Source organism: Lycorma delicatula, chromosome 3, assembly GCF_047948215.1.
Source record: "Lycorma delicatula isolate Av1 chromosome 3, ASM4794821v1, whole genome shotgun sequence".
NCBI classification, from domain to species: domain Eukaryota; kingdom Metazoa; phylum Arthropoda; class Insecta; order Hemiptera; family Fulgoridae; genus Lycorma; species Lycorma delicatula.
In genome coordinates this window covers 198349845-198361043 of record NC_134457.1, presented here as the reverse complement: position 1 = coordinate 198361043, position 11199 = coordinate 198349845, and the positions used below count along the sequence as shown (strand labels likewise).

The 11199-nt window shown below is 28.4% G+C and overlaps 1 protein-coding gene across 1 annotated transcript in view; it reads left to right on the top strand.

The window, feature by feature from the left end:
• The first annotated feature begins 271 nt into the window (after positions 1-271).
• The window catches only part of Tusp (WD40 superfamily protein Tusp), a 97376-nt gene continuing 86448 nt past the window's right edge, over positions 272-11199 (top strand). The window contains exon 1 of the mRNA XM_075361322.1: positions 272-588. Coding sequence (XP_075217437.1) covers positions 493-588 — 96 coding nt within the window. The 5' untranslated portion in view covers positions 272-492. The remainder of the gene's footprint in view (positions 589-11199) is intronic.

Here is an 11199-nt window from a genome sequence, read left to right as displayed (position 1 = left end):
TTATCTTTATGATGTTTAGTTATATTTCTTTCTTTTTGTACATAATTTATTTTTACTTAAAACATATTTATGTAATTATAAATAATAATGCCTCCTTATGCCTACTCTATGTGATTGGCATTACTTTAACCCCCTCTACTTATGTTTGTAATCCAAAATCAATAACTATTGCTGTAGCAAGCTTAACTGTAAATAAAATGACTGTTTTATAGTGAGTTTTAAATGTACATTTATTGTGCCTGATGATAGTTATGTGTTTTAATAAATCACTCATTTGTATACTATGTTTGTGATGTTGTATGTTTTTAAGCTTTGAAACTTTTGATTGTAAAATTGAGGCATGCTATTCCAGGGGGTAAAACCACCGAAGGTTGAAATGCTGAATTAAGTCAATTTTTCGATATGACCTACTACTGTCCAAATATTTTTTTGCTATTAAAAATAAATTCGTCCTCCTGATTACAGCTTTAGTTACCCTAATTTAGGCTGGCTATGCACTTACATTTTGAAAGAAATACGAATACAAAATGTGACTGTACTATATTATCCTTATCATGGATGGGAAAGGTACCTGATGAATTGCCTGAGGTAAGTGGTTGATTATGTACAAATTTGATATTTTTTTGCTTGATATATATTTATTCTTTTGTCCCTTGCTTCACAGTGTTGATCTTTGACAACCATATCTGATAACATTAAATACCACAAAAGATTGTAGAAAAATAATTCTTGCAGTTTCCTTTTGTTACCTTCAAGATGAATTGTGTTAACCAACAAATTTTACTTTTTGCTGTTTTAAATTTGACCAATTGAAAACACTTTTAGATTACAGTTATATTTCATTTATTTGCAAGCATTCTTAATAAATTTTCTACATATATCCTAATAGATCATGCTTTAATTTATTTTCTTTTAACCTTGATATAAATGAGCATATTCAGTATTATTAATATATGACTACTGTATGACTAGTAGCATATACAAATTATTAAAATAATAGTACTGCATAATTTCACTATTTCTATTAAAATTAGTTTGAATGTCTTGCAATTCTAATGGATTTATCTCGCAAATAGAAATTAAATTAAAAAATTCCTTCTCATATTTTTTGTAGGTTGTTTCTTTCTCTGGTAAATACAATTGAATCCTTCACTTGGTATCCAATTTAAAAGTACATTTTATATAAATGTTATGAACACATCTATGATTATAATAAAAAATAACTATTATTTATTATAAACTCTTAATTCCATTTATTAACTCATAATTATTTAACATAATCTTACTTGATAATGTGTTATATACTCTTAATTGGGTACAATGTAAGGTAATTTTCTTCTTTACTTTTCAAAGACTTCAAAATTGGCTTCCTGCTCTATGGGTCAATCCATTTGAAGTATCCCAAAAAAAAAACATAAGCTGATTGTTTGACCAATTAAAAAAAAGGTAATAATTTAATTGCAGTGCCTCACCCCGAAATCACAAAAAAACATCTCAAATCATTGTTAAATCTTTTGAAATGTATTTTATGATGGAAATGAAGTATTGGAAAAGTAGATATTTAAATATTGATACACTTAATAATGCACATGTGTGTAAAAATCTTGCTAGTCAAGGTTAGCAAGTGTAGGTTAAGTTTGGTTAAATTATGTTGGTAACGTTCCGGCAAATTTAACCAAACTTAACCTACACTCGCTTCGCTTGCTTATTATTCACACACATATGGTTTTTACACACCATATGTGTGTGAATCTGCATTATCGAGTGTATCAGTACTAAAATATCTACTTTTCAAATACTTCATTTATATCATAAAATACATTTCAAAAGATTTTACAACGATTCGAGATGTTTTTTTGTGATTTTAGGGTGAGGCACCCTGCAGACAATTGAACATCAATGGAGGGGAAGTAAGAAGCAATGTGCCACATATGGAGATTCCAAACAACATTTCTGCTGACATATGGCTGAATTTTTATTTAAAGGAAATTGTGTTTTACATAAAACACGATCTCACCATCTGTGGCGAATTATAAGTGAGATATACAAAATTTTACATGTGTCTTATTTATATCACTTTCTAAATTTTTACTAATTTTTCTATTTCTGACACCCAAAATACATCATTAAATTTTTATTGAATTTGATATGTTTTTTTGTGATTTCGGGGTGAGGCACCTCAACTAAATAATTAATTGACTAATTTGTTTTTAAAAATTCAAATTTTGGCTTCAAATAACCCTGATGTGGCTGGTGATGAAAATCTCAAATTTGCACAACTTACAGTGTTTTTTTTAGATGTTTACAGCAAATAAAAAAGTTTATTGTGTATTGTACTAATAAAAAAAGTTGTATAATCTCTCAAAAATGATGAAGACCTGTTAATAGTGAAACCATTTTGACTCGCTAAATAAGTACTGCAAGGGGGTTTCTTGTCTTCTTTATACTTTATATTTTTTATATTTAGCCCCCATGTTGTTGAAGTTCGTTTTAAATATTTTAAAAATTATTAATTACAACTTAATCAATACCAGTCTAATGCAATTTTGATTCAAAAGTGCTTGTAAAACTTACCCAAACTGAGATTTCAATGAGTAGCTTACATCTTTTTTTAAGAATTCATTTTTACTTTTATATTGGTTTATTTTTGTAAATACTATTGAAGAAAAAATAAATTGTAGTAACATTTTAATTATTCCTTAATGAAATAGCCTATTTTTGTAGCAATGAAAGTTTATTATTTAGTGTGGTTAACTAACATCTGTGATATTTCTTCTGTTAATTCTCTTGAAATTGTGTGAAAACTACCCAGCTGGGTGGAAAAAATCAACCTGCACATCGTCATTTTCAAGGCTAATTTCTACCACTTCTCCTATCCACCACTGATTGCCATAGACACAAGCAATAGAGTCTTTTTCCTTAAGTGAAGTGGTACAATACTTGACACAGGATGGTCTTCATAGTCCTTGGAGTCTGAAGTAAAGTAGCATCTTACAACACCTTCTGATAAAGGAACATACTTGTGGTAGCTTCTAGTACCAACAACTTTCACAGCAATCAAAATGGTTTTTTAGTTTCTTCTTTTATTAAAGCTCTTCAGATTTAATAAAAAAATTCTTGATGTTTTTCAGCTTATGATTATAAAATGAATACATTTCATCAATATGTAGTATCTGAACCTTTGCAAGCTTGCCTTTGCCACCTCTCGTTTTGTTGTTTCTCCTACTCCACCACAGGCCTTTTTCCCATGGGATGATCCAAAGAAGTGCCATTCGGCTTCAAGGTCAAAGTCTTTTTTGTGACTGCACAAATTAGCAAAATTCCTATTATTTTTATACTGACTTGAAGTACCGTCAGTAAAATAGATGAGTGTTTTAATGTTCTGATGTACTTCCTTGATATGGTCTGTTAAACGTTTTTGAAAGAAATAAAATGTTGCTTCAAGTGATCACTTGAAGCATGATACACTTTTGTTGTAATACATAATTTTCCTTGAAGTAGTACACAAAAGTGTGAACTGTGGCTTGGCTGTTGACCTAATGGAAGCTTTGTATCTCATCTTGAACAAGAAATGAAAAGTTTTCTGCAAGATCTGCAAACACCAAACATTCTTCTTCAGCTAATTCTTATTTTTCTGATATTTTTTAAACAGTTCAACAAAGAAACTTTCCAGGAACTAAATTTAAATTTGGAAAAATGTGTTCTTTAAGAGCTTGCTCTAATATTATTTGTCTTAGGTTTTTCTTAGCTGTTTTTTTATGCGTTCTCAAAGGATCACAACAGAACTGTCCATATAGGTGACTGAATTTTGACAAAAACGTTTTTTCATGTTATTTACTAACGCTAGTGACATATGAATTAACATGTAAAAAACATGAGTTATAGATTTTCATCACTGAATTCACAAATTTTAATGAGTTCTTTTGGCACTGTACCATACACTGCTTTATGACATTCTTCATTCACATAATGGAACTTGTTCTTCCATTATTTTATGTGAAATTACTTGAAAATAATGTAAAAATTTAACTGATTTTAAAATTTGCAAATATAATATTATTAAGTAAAACTTATTTATTTAATAAACACTTCCAAACAAAGGAGGAAATTTGAGACACTCTGTTAAGATGTGAACAGGTTACTGACTAATGCCAAACTGACGAGTCTGTAACCGTAAAGCTAAATGAGGCAACAAGCATATATGAACGTGTTGCAGCATGAATTTTCCTGATGACTGGAATGACTTAAAGCGCCTGTTATAACAGAAACACTGCAGTTGAATAGTTCAAACAAGCCTTTTCAACTATAGTAATAGGTATAAAAATATTAAATTGCCAAGAAGATAAGAAAACCCGTTGGAGCACTTATTTAGTGAGTCAAAATAGTATCCCTTTAAAAAAGTTTTTCATAATTTTTGAGAGATTATACAACTCTTTTATTAGTACAATACAAGAAACTTTTTTATTTGCCATAAACATCTACAAAAACAATGTAAGTTGTGCAAATTTGAGATTTTTATCACCAGCCACATCAGGGTTATTTGAAGCCAAAATTTGAATTTTTAAAAACAAATTAGTTTTAAAAAATTCATCAAAACTTAGGGGTAGTATATCACCATTATTATTTATGGTAAAACTAATAACATATACCTACACATAAAAAAATAATTCAAATTATGTATGCCATCCCTGCCTCTTGAAAAAAATTACCAAAAGTGAAACTTCACAGGTTTCATGTTCAACTTTATTGGTAATTTTCTCATAGAAAGAAGAGACTTAGGTAAATAAACCACTGGACCAATTACCTTGAGAAAATATGATTAAATTTCTTTTTTTGTTTCATCCTTCCAGGGCCTATGGTTTTTTCCGTAAACCCTTACAATCGCAAAAATAGGTGTGTGCACCGTAATAAAAATGGTCGCTACAGGTAAACTGCTTAAATACAAGATTTAAAAAAAATAGTCTTAAGGTCCTGAAACACGTGGGTAAGTGTCAATGTTTTTCTGAATTGGTCAAGCAACCACCTTTGAGTCACTTGAAATAGATTGACCCCTATATATATATATATATATATATACACCACTATAATTACTTTCACTCTGCTGTAACTACCTTTGCTTTCTTTTTTTTTTAATGAAAAGTGTTAACCTAACATTCAAGAACCTAACTTTTGTATTTCTAATTTTAATTATAGTTTTACAGTTATATTGTCAGTTTCATGTGTTGTAAATTTGCTTTAATTAAACTTCAATATAGCAAATTTTTTTGGTAAATTAAATTGCTCTTTGCAGGGAAGCTCGGGAAAACAGTTTATAAATTTAGAAGTTATGGTGAAATGTTTAGTTGTCTTTTTAATTTTGATTTTGTTATAACCAACATTGTTATGATAATCAGTATTTAACAAAAAGCACTGGTATTTTTATGACTGAATAATACCATACGTTTTAGCTGAACATTCTTGGTGCAGGTTGAACAGTGAACTCTATCTAACAGAAGGTACTCTGAAATGTTATAGGGCCCTCTGTTAATAGGATTCAATAAACTATGTCAAAATATCTATATTTTTTTTATAGAGATTATCTTAATTAATACTAATTGGCTTATTAATACATTCGGGTTGTTGCAGTTTATAAAATAGTCCCCTCTCGCTCTTTCTGTTTCTTTTTCTTATGCCATTTTATTGGTTCTTTTCCATTTTAATGTTATTGTTTCATTTGGATTGTAGTTGATATAAATATAATTTATCTCTTGTTTTTAATGCCATAATTGTTTGTGGTTCAACAAATAATTCCGTTTATGTTTTATTTAATAAAATATTAAATTTTTTCCATGTAAGCTGGGCTTTTTTGACTGTTTTTAGTGAATAATATTTACCATTCTGTTAGCTTCTATTTCCATTCTTTTTTCTGCTGTAATCCTTGAATTTCTTGCATAAGGTTGAAATTTATAACATAGAAAGAATTCAGTAACTTCTTTTTAATATTTGTAGCCCTAAAGCATTTGTCTACTCTTGACACATTTTATTGCAGGGGTCATCAGTGCTGTTTCCCATTAGAATTATATCATCAGCATTTACAAAATAATGGAAAGTATAGTTCCAGTATTCAGCAGTAGTTGTTATTGTTCTGTGCTTATATATATATAAGCACATATATAATATTGTCCATGAAAATAAATTGTAAATCTCACTGTATTATCTCATTTTTTTTCAAAAAGGTGAAGTAGCCTCTCCATTTATCCTTGAACATCCAAATTAATTATGAAGTATAGTTTTGATGACTCCTATATTTGTTGGAAAACATCAAACCCTGTAAGAAATTTAACCTGATACTGGAAAATTTTAACTGAAACAAATTTAACGTAATATTAGATCAAGGGAGTAATATATTCCTTTCCTTATTTTTCAGTAGTAGTTTTCCTAATAGTTTCTTCTTTGATGCCATGTAAAACGTTCTCTTAAAATCAAAAAAAGCCAAGTATAAATTTATCTGAAAATTTACGGTTTTATCAATAGAAAAAACAAAATTATACAATGCAGTCATTAAGTTGGGTCTCTTTGGTCTGAAAACAGCTGAAAGTTTATAAGTTAAGTAAAGCAGTCTCTCTCTTGCTCTCTCACTGTCTCTCAAATATATATATATATATATGGGTGTGTGAATGGATATTAATTCATTTGTATACATACATATCTTCATAAATTTATATTACATATGTTACAGTAAATTTGATTAATCCAGTGATTATGCATAATTATCGATGAATTTGATTAATCGCCTACAATGTTGGAGAATTTAATGAATATATAGCAATTTATTAAGTATACCAGTCATTTTACATATTCTCCATATTAACATATTTTAAATACTAAAATAACAAGTTGACTATAAGTAGTAATTACTGAATTTATTATTCAAATAATCAAAACATTATTTTTAATTAGTTGAGGTTAGTGAGTGTAGATTGTGTGTGGTTAGATTATCATATTACCTACGCCAGCCTCCATGGCACGAGTGGTAGCATTTCAACCTTTCATCCGGAGGTCCCAGGTTCGAATCCTGATCATGTATGGAATTTTCACATGATACAAATCACCTTTGAAGCAATACCTAACAGTGGTCTCAGAGGTTAAAAAAAATAAAAGATTATCATATTACTTATCCAAACATAACTTCATCTAATTAATGTTAAATATACAAATTATATATGCTCCATAATTCTCCAACATTGAAGGTGATTAATCAAATTTACCGTGACATATATACTCTAAAAGGTTATTCATATTTATGACTGAATATAGTAAAGGTGAAAGGGTTCAATGCTGCCATGGGTATGAAGATTTTTATTATGGTGATTCTCTAAGGTTGCTATTATCCATAGATCTATTGTTCCAACCACTTACCATAATTCCCTTTGGAAGCAATTTCATTAACCATGAATATCTGGCCTGTCAATCAAGAATGGCAGGAAATACAAAAAAATTTCATCTTCATTTTGTCTTAAAACTTCATTTATTTTCTTGAGTTGCACTTTGTCAAGTACAACTCAAAACAATACTTTGGCTTAGGATATCAAGCTTTGTTATGCTTCCATTGCCATTTTTAATAAATTAATGAAATCTCATCAATTTATTTAAAATAAAATGACTTTTTTTTAATATGAAATATATTACTCTCAGAGTTTTTAAATAATGTTAATTAAAAATAGAAACAACCTGAATATTTTTGCAATATATAAATAAATGCTCAAATAATTTTCTTTAATGTTTTCATATATTTAATATTATCTCATATATTTTTTACTTATATTTATATGACTTAAGTTACATAAATTTTGTATTTTTGTAATTAATTGTGCATTCTGTGATGCCCTGATCAAGATTTTATCGTGGTTTTCCTTGATTCATCCAGGCATATGGGGATAGTTGATTTATCTATGTAGCACCAGCCCTCTATGTATATGATTTTTTTTTTATATAAGTTCTTATGTTCAAGCCTTACCTTTATCAATTGGACTGAATTTTCATGACTTTTTTGTAGAGGAAGTCTCTCCAGTGATCATGTAAATTTTTTCCAGAGGATGCATTGTGGTGAACACTAAAATGCATCACTTTTTTTGTGGCGTCCATATCAGCATTTTATATGAGTTCATTTATTAATTTTGTTTCACGTTGCTCAAGTAGTTATATGGTGTAAATGAAAACGTCTCAGATCTGAAACCATGTAGACATAGATTCAAATCCGATTTCATATACATATATTTTTTTTTTATTTAAATTTATTGATTTATTAATAATTATTAACCTCTGTAAAGATTTTTGAATTAAAATGAAAAGTAAATAAAATTTCATTTAACTGATAACTTCTGATTTTTTTTCATAATTTTTTTTTATTGTTATTATTAAATTATTATTTATTGTAATTTTTTACAATTAGAGGTTAGTAGTTATTAATAAATCAATTAATTTAAATTTTAAAATTTGAATTGTGTAGGCAGGCCACGTTTGGAATATGTAAAACAAATTGTTAGGGATGTAGGATGTAGAGGGTTTACTGAAATGAAACGACTAGTACTAGATAGGGAATCTTGGAGAGCTGCATCAAACCAGTCAAATGCCTGAAGACAAAAAAAAAAATTTTTTTAAAAACCAATGTTGAAAAATATATGTAATGAAGTCAAATTCTACTGATGTGCCGTCTCCTTGTAGGATCCAAATATTTCATTAATTAAAATTTTATTTGGCTATAACTCTGAAACCAATGAAAATAAGTACCACTTATGATATATCGTTGAAAAACTCTCAGTGAGGGCTTATTACTTTAGTTATGGAAAAGTCCAAAATCCAAATTTTTTGGATTTCGGGCTTTCTTGGACACTTTTGTTCCAGTCAATTGCACTCAAAGGGAAGGTGCACAACTAGATGTTACAACAGTTCTAAATCCATAATTTCAACATCCTATGGCTAATCATTTTTGAGTTACGCGAGATACATACTTACATATGTATCTACAATGTCATCCCAAAACTATCAAAATGGATTCATAGATGGTCAGATTGAATATTTCCATCAAAGTCTGAAAACCAAATTTTTTGTGATCACAATACGTCCTTTACTTCATACAATGAAGTAAAAATTCAAGAAAATTTGTTGGAAAACTTAAAATTAAAATATAATGCATTTATCTACATTCCAGAGAATCTTAGCTCGCTCTTTATATTAGTTTCTGTCATTTTTATTCATTCCTTTCTTATCTTTATCAAGTTTCAGATTACTCATCTTTACATTTCTTGCAATGATCTTTTTTTATGTGGGAGTTGTTTTTAGGGCTATCCAAATTTTGTATTAAATAAACTTAAATGAAACTAATTTGAAAAACTGCTGCTGCAAAAAAAAATAATTTTGAAGCTGATGCCAAATTAATGATCATAATTGTTACTATTTTGACTTTAATTTGGCACCAACTTTTAAAAGTTAATATTAAAAAAACAGAAAAAAAAAGTTATTTTCATAAAAGTTCTACCAACTATGCTTTTAATATTTTACTCCTTACATCCTTGTAATTGACAACGTAAATAATACAATTTTATGTCTTTTTTTGTTATTGTACCTTAATATAACTCGTCAATTTTCTTTCCTTTTTGACATATTACATTATCCTTGCTTCAATCTTGTTAACTCTAAATTTTCCCCCAATCTATCCACACCAGTCATTTTTTTCCTAAATCATAGAATTTCAGCCAAAATAACAATATCATCAACACAGTATCCTAATGTTGTTTTTATCTTTTGTGTATAAACTAATTTAATATATGGTATCAATTATTCAAACTAAATTCTATATGCAGTATTGTATCTGTATTGTATTTGTTTTATGTGTTTTGTTTATATAGTTTTTTTTTTTTTTTGAATGTGTGTGAGTTTTTATCATTGTATAACAGTTTTCACTGCTGTGCCCAATTCATGTTTATGTAAATGGATATCTAAATTTAATGATATATATGTTGTGTTATAATATAATATTTATTGATATTATATTCTTTGTGAGAGAAATACCATAAAGATGATTTATGGTATAAATTAATAAATTACACCAGTCAGGTCATGATTACATTAGCAGCATGTTTTGTCATTGCTTTAATCTAGATAATTTGAAATTTAGATTGCATTTAATTTATTGCTATAAATTTATGTATATTGATCTATATTAATATATTCTAGTTGTAGCTCCTTTATAAGCTGAAGGCTAATTATATTCAAATGTTAAGTGCTCTAAGGTAAGACGAAATGAAGAGAGTACTATAATTATTTAGTTCATAAATGTTATGTCAGTGAGCCTCTGATATGTAATTACAGAAATTTAAGTGTAGTTTCTGTTATTTAAATAAAAATTTAAATATATGTAGGTTTTAATATTAATGAAGTTTAATTTGGGGGGGGGGGGAGTTATGATTTGTTTTACATGAATTTAAATAAAAAGTTTGTGCATTTTTCTTTTATTAATGGAAACAAATTTATAGGTCCCTGTTCATATAAAATAGAAAAATTATAGTTGCCTCCAACTTTATCAGCAGATTTGTTTTTATTGCATCTTGTTTTTTAATTTATTTTTCAGATTATAAAGCTAAGAATTTTTTTAATGAATCAATCATTATGCTCAACAATACCTACAATAATCTTTATTTCAAGGATTTCAAAGGCAGTACAGTCAACAATATGCACATATTGCTTAGGCTGTTCAGCTTGATTTAATTAACCAGAAACCACTACTGATCAAAGGCATACAAGGAGACCCTCTAAAGAATTTGATGATCGGAAGACATTGCTGGTGCTTTTACTGTTAAAAATATGCAGTTGATATCAGTAATATCTTTAAGCAGTCATTCAAGTTGTTTGAAAATCATAAGATCATCCCTGCACAGAATAATATGCAACAATTTAAATTTGCGTGATGCAGTGGTCGAAGAATTTAGTCAAGCTTATATTTAAACATATCTTATTTTCTGGGAGGTGCTGTTGATTCTAAATGCTGAGATCATTAATTTTCTGCCAAAATTATTATCAACAAAGCTCACTTGTTCTGAAAGTTTTGGTTAACTTTAACAAAGTTTGCTGGTTTCCAGGAAATGAGAACCCTAGGGAAATTCATTCAAGGCCGTTGCACCCCCATAACATTACATGGTGAAGGACAATGCTTTAATACAT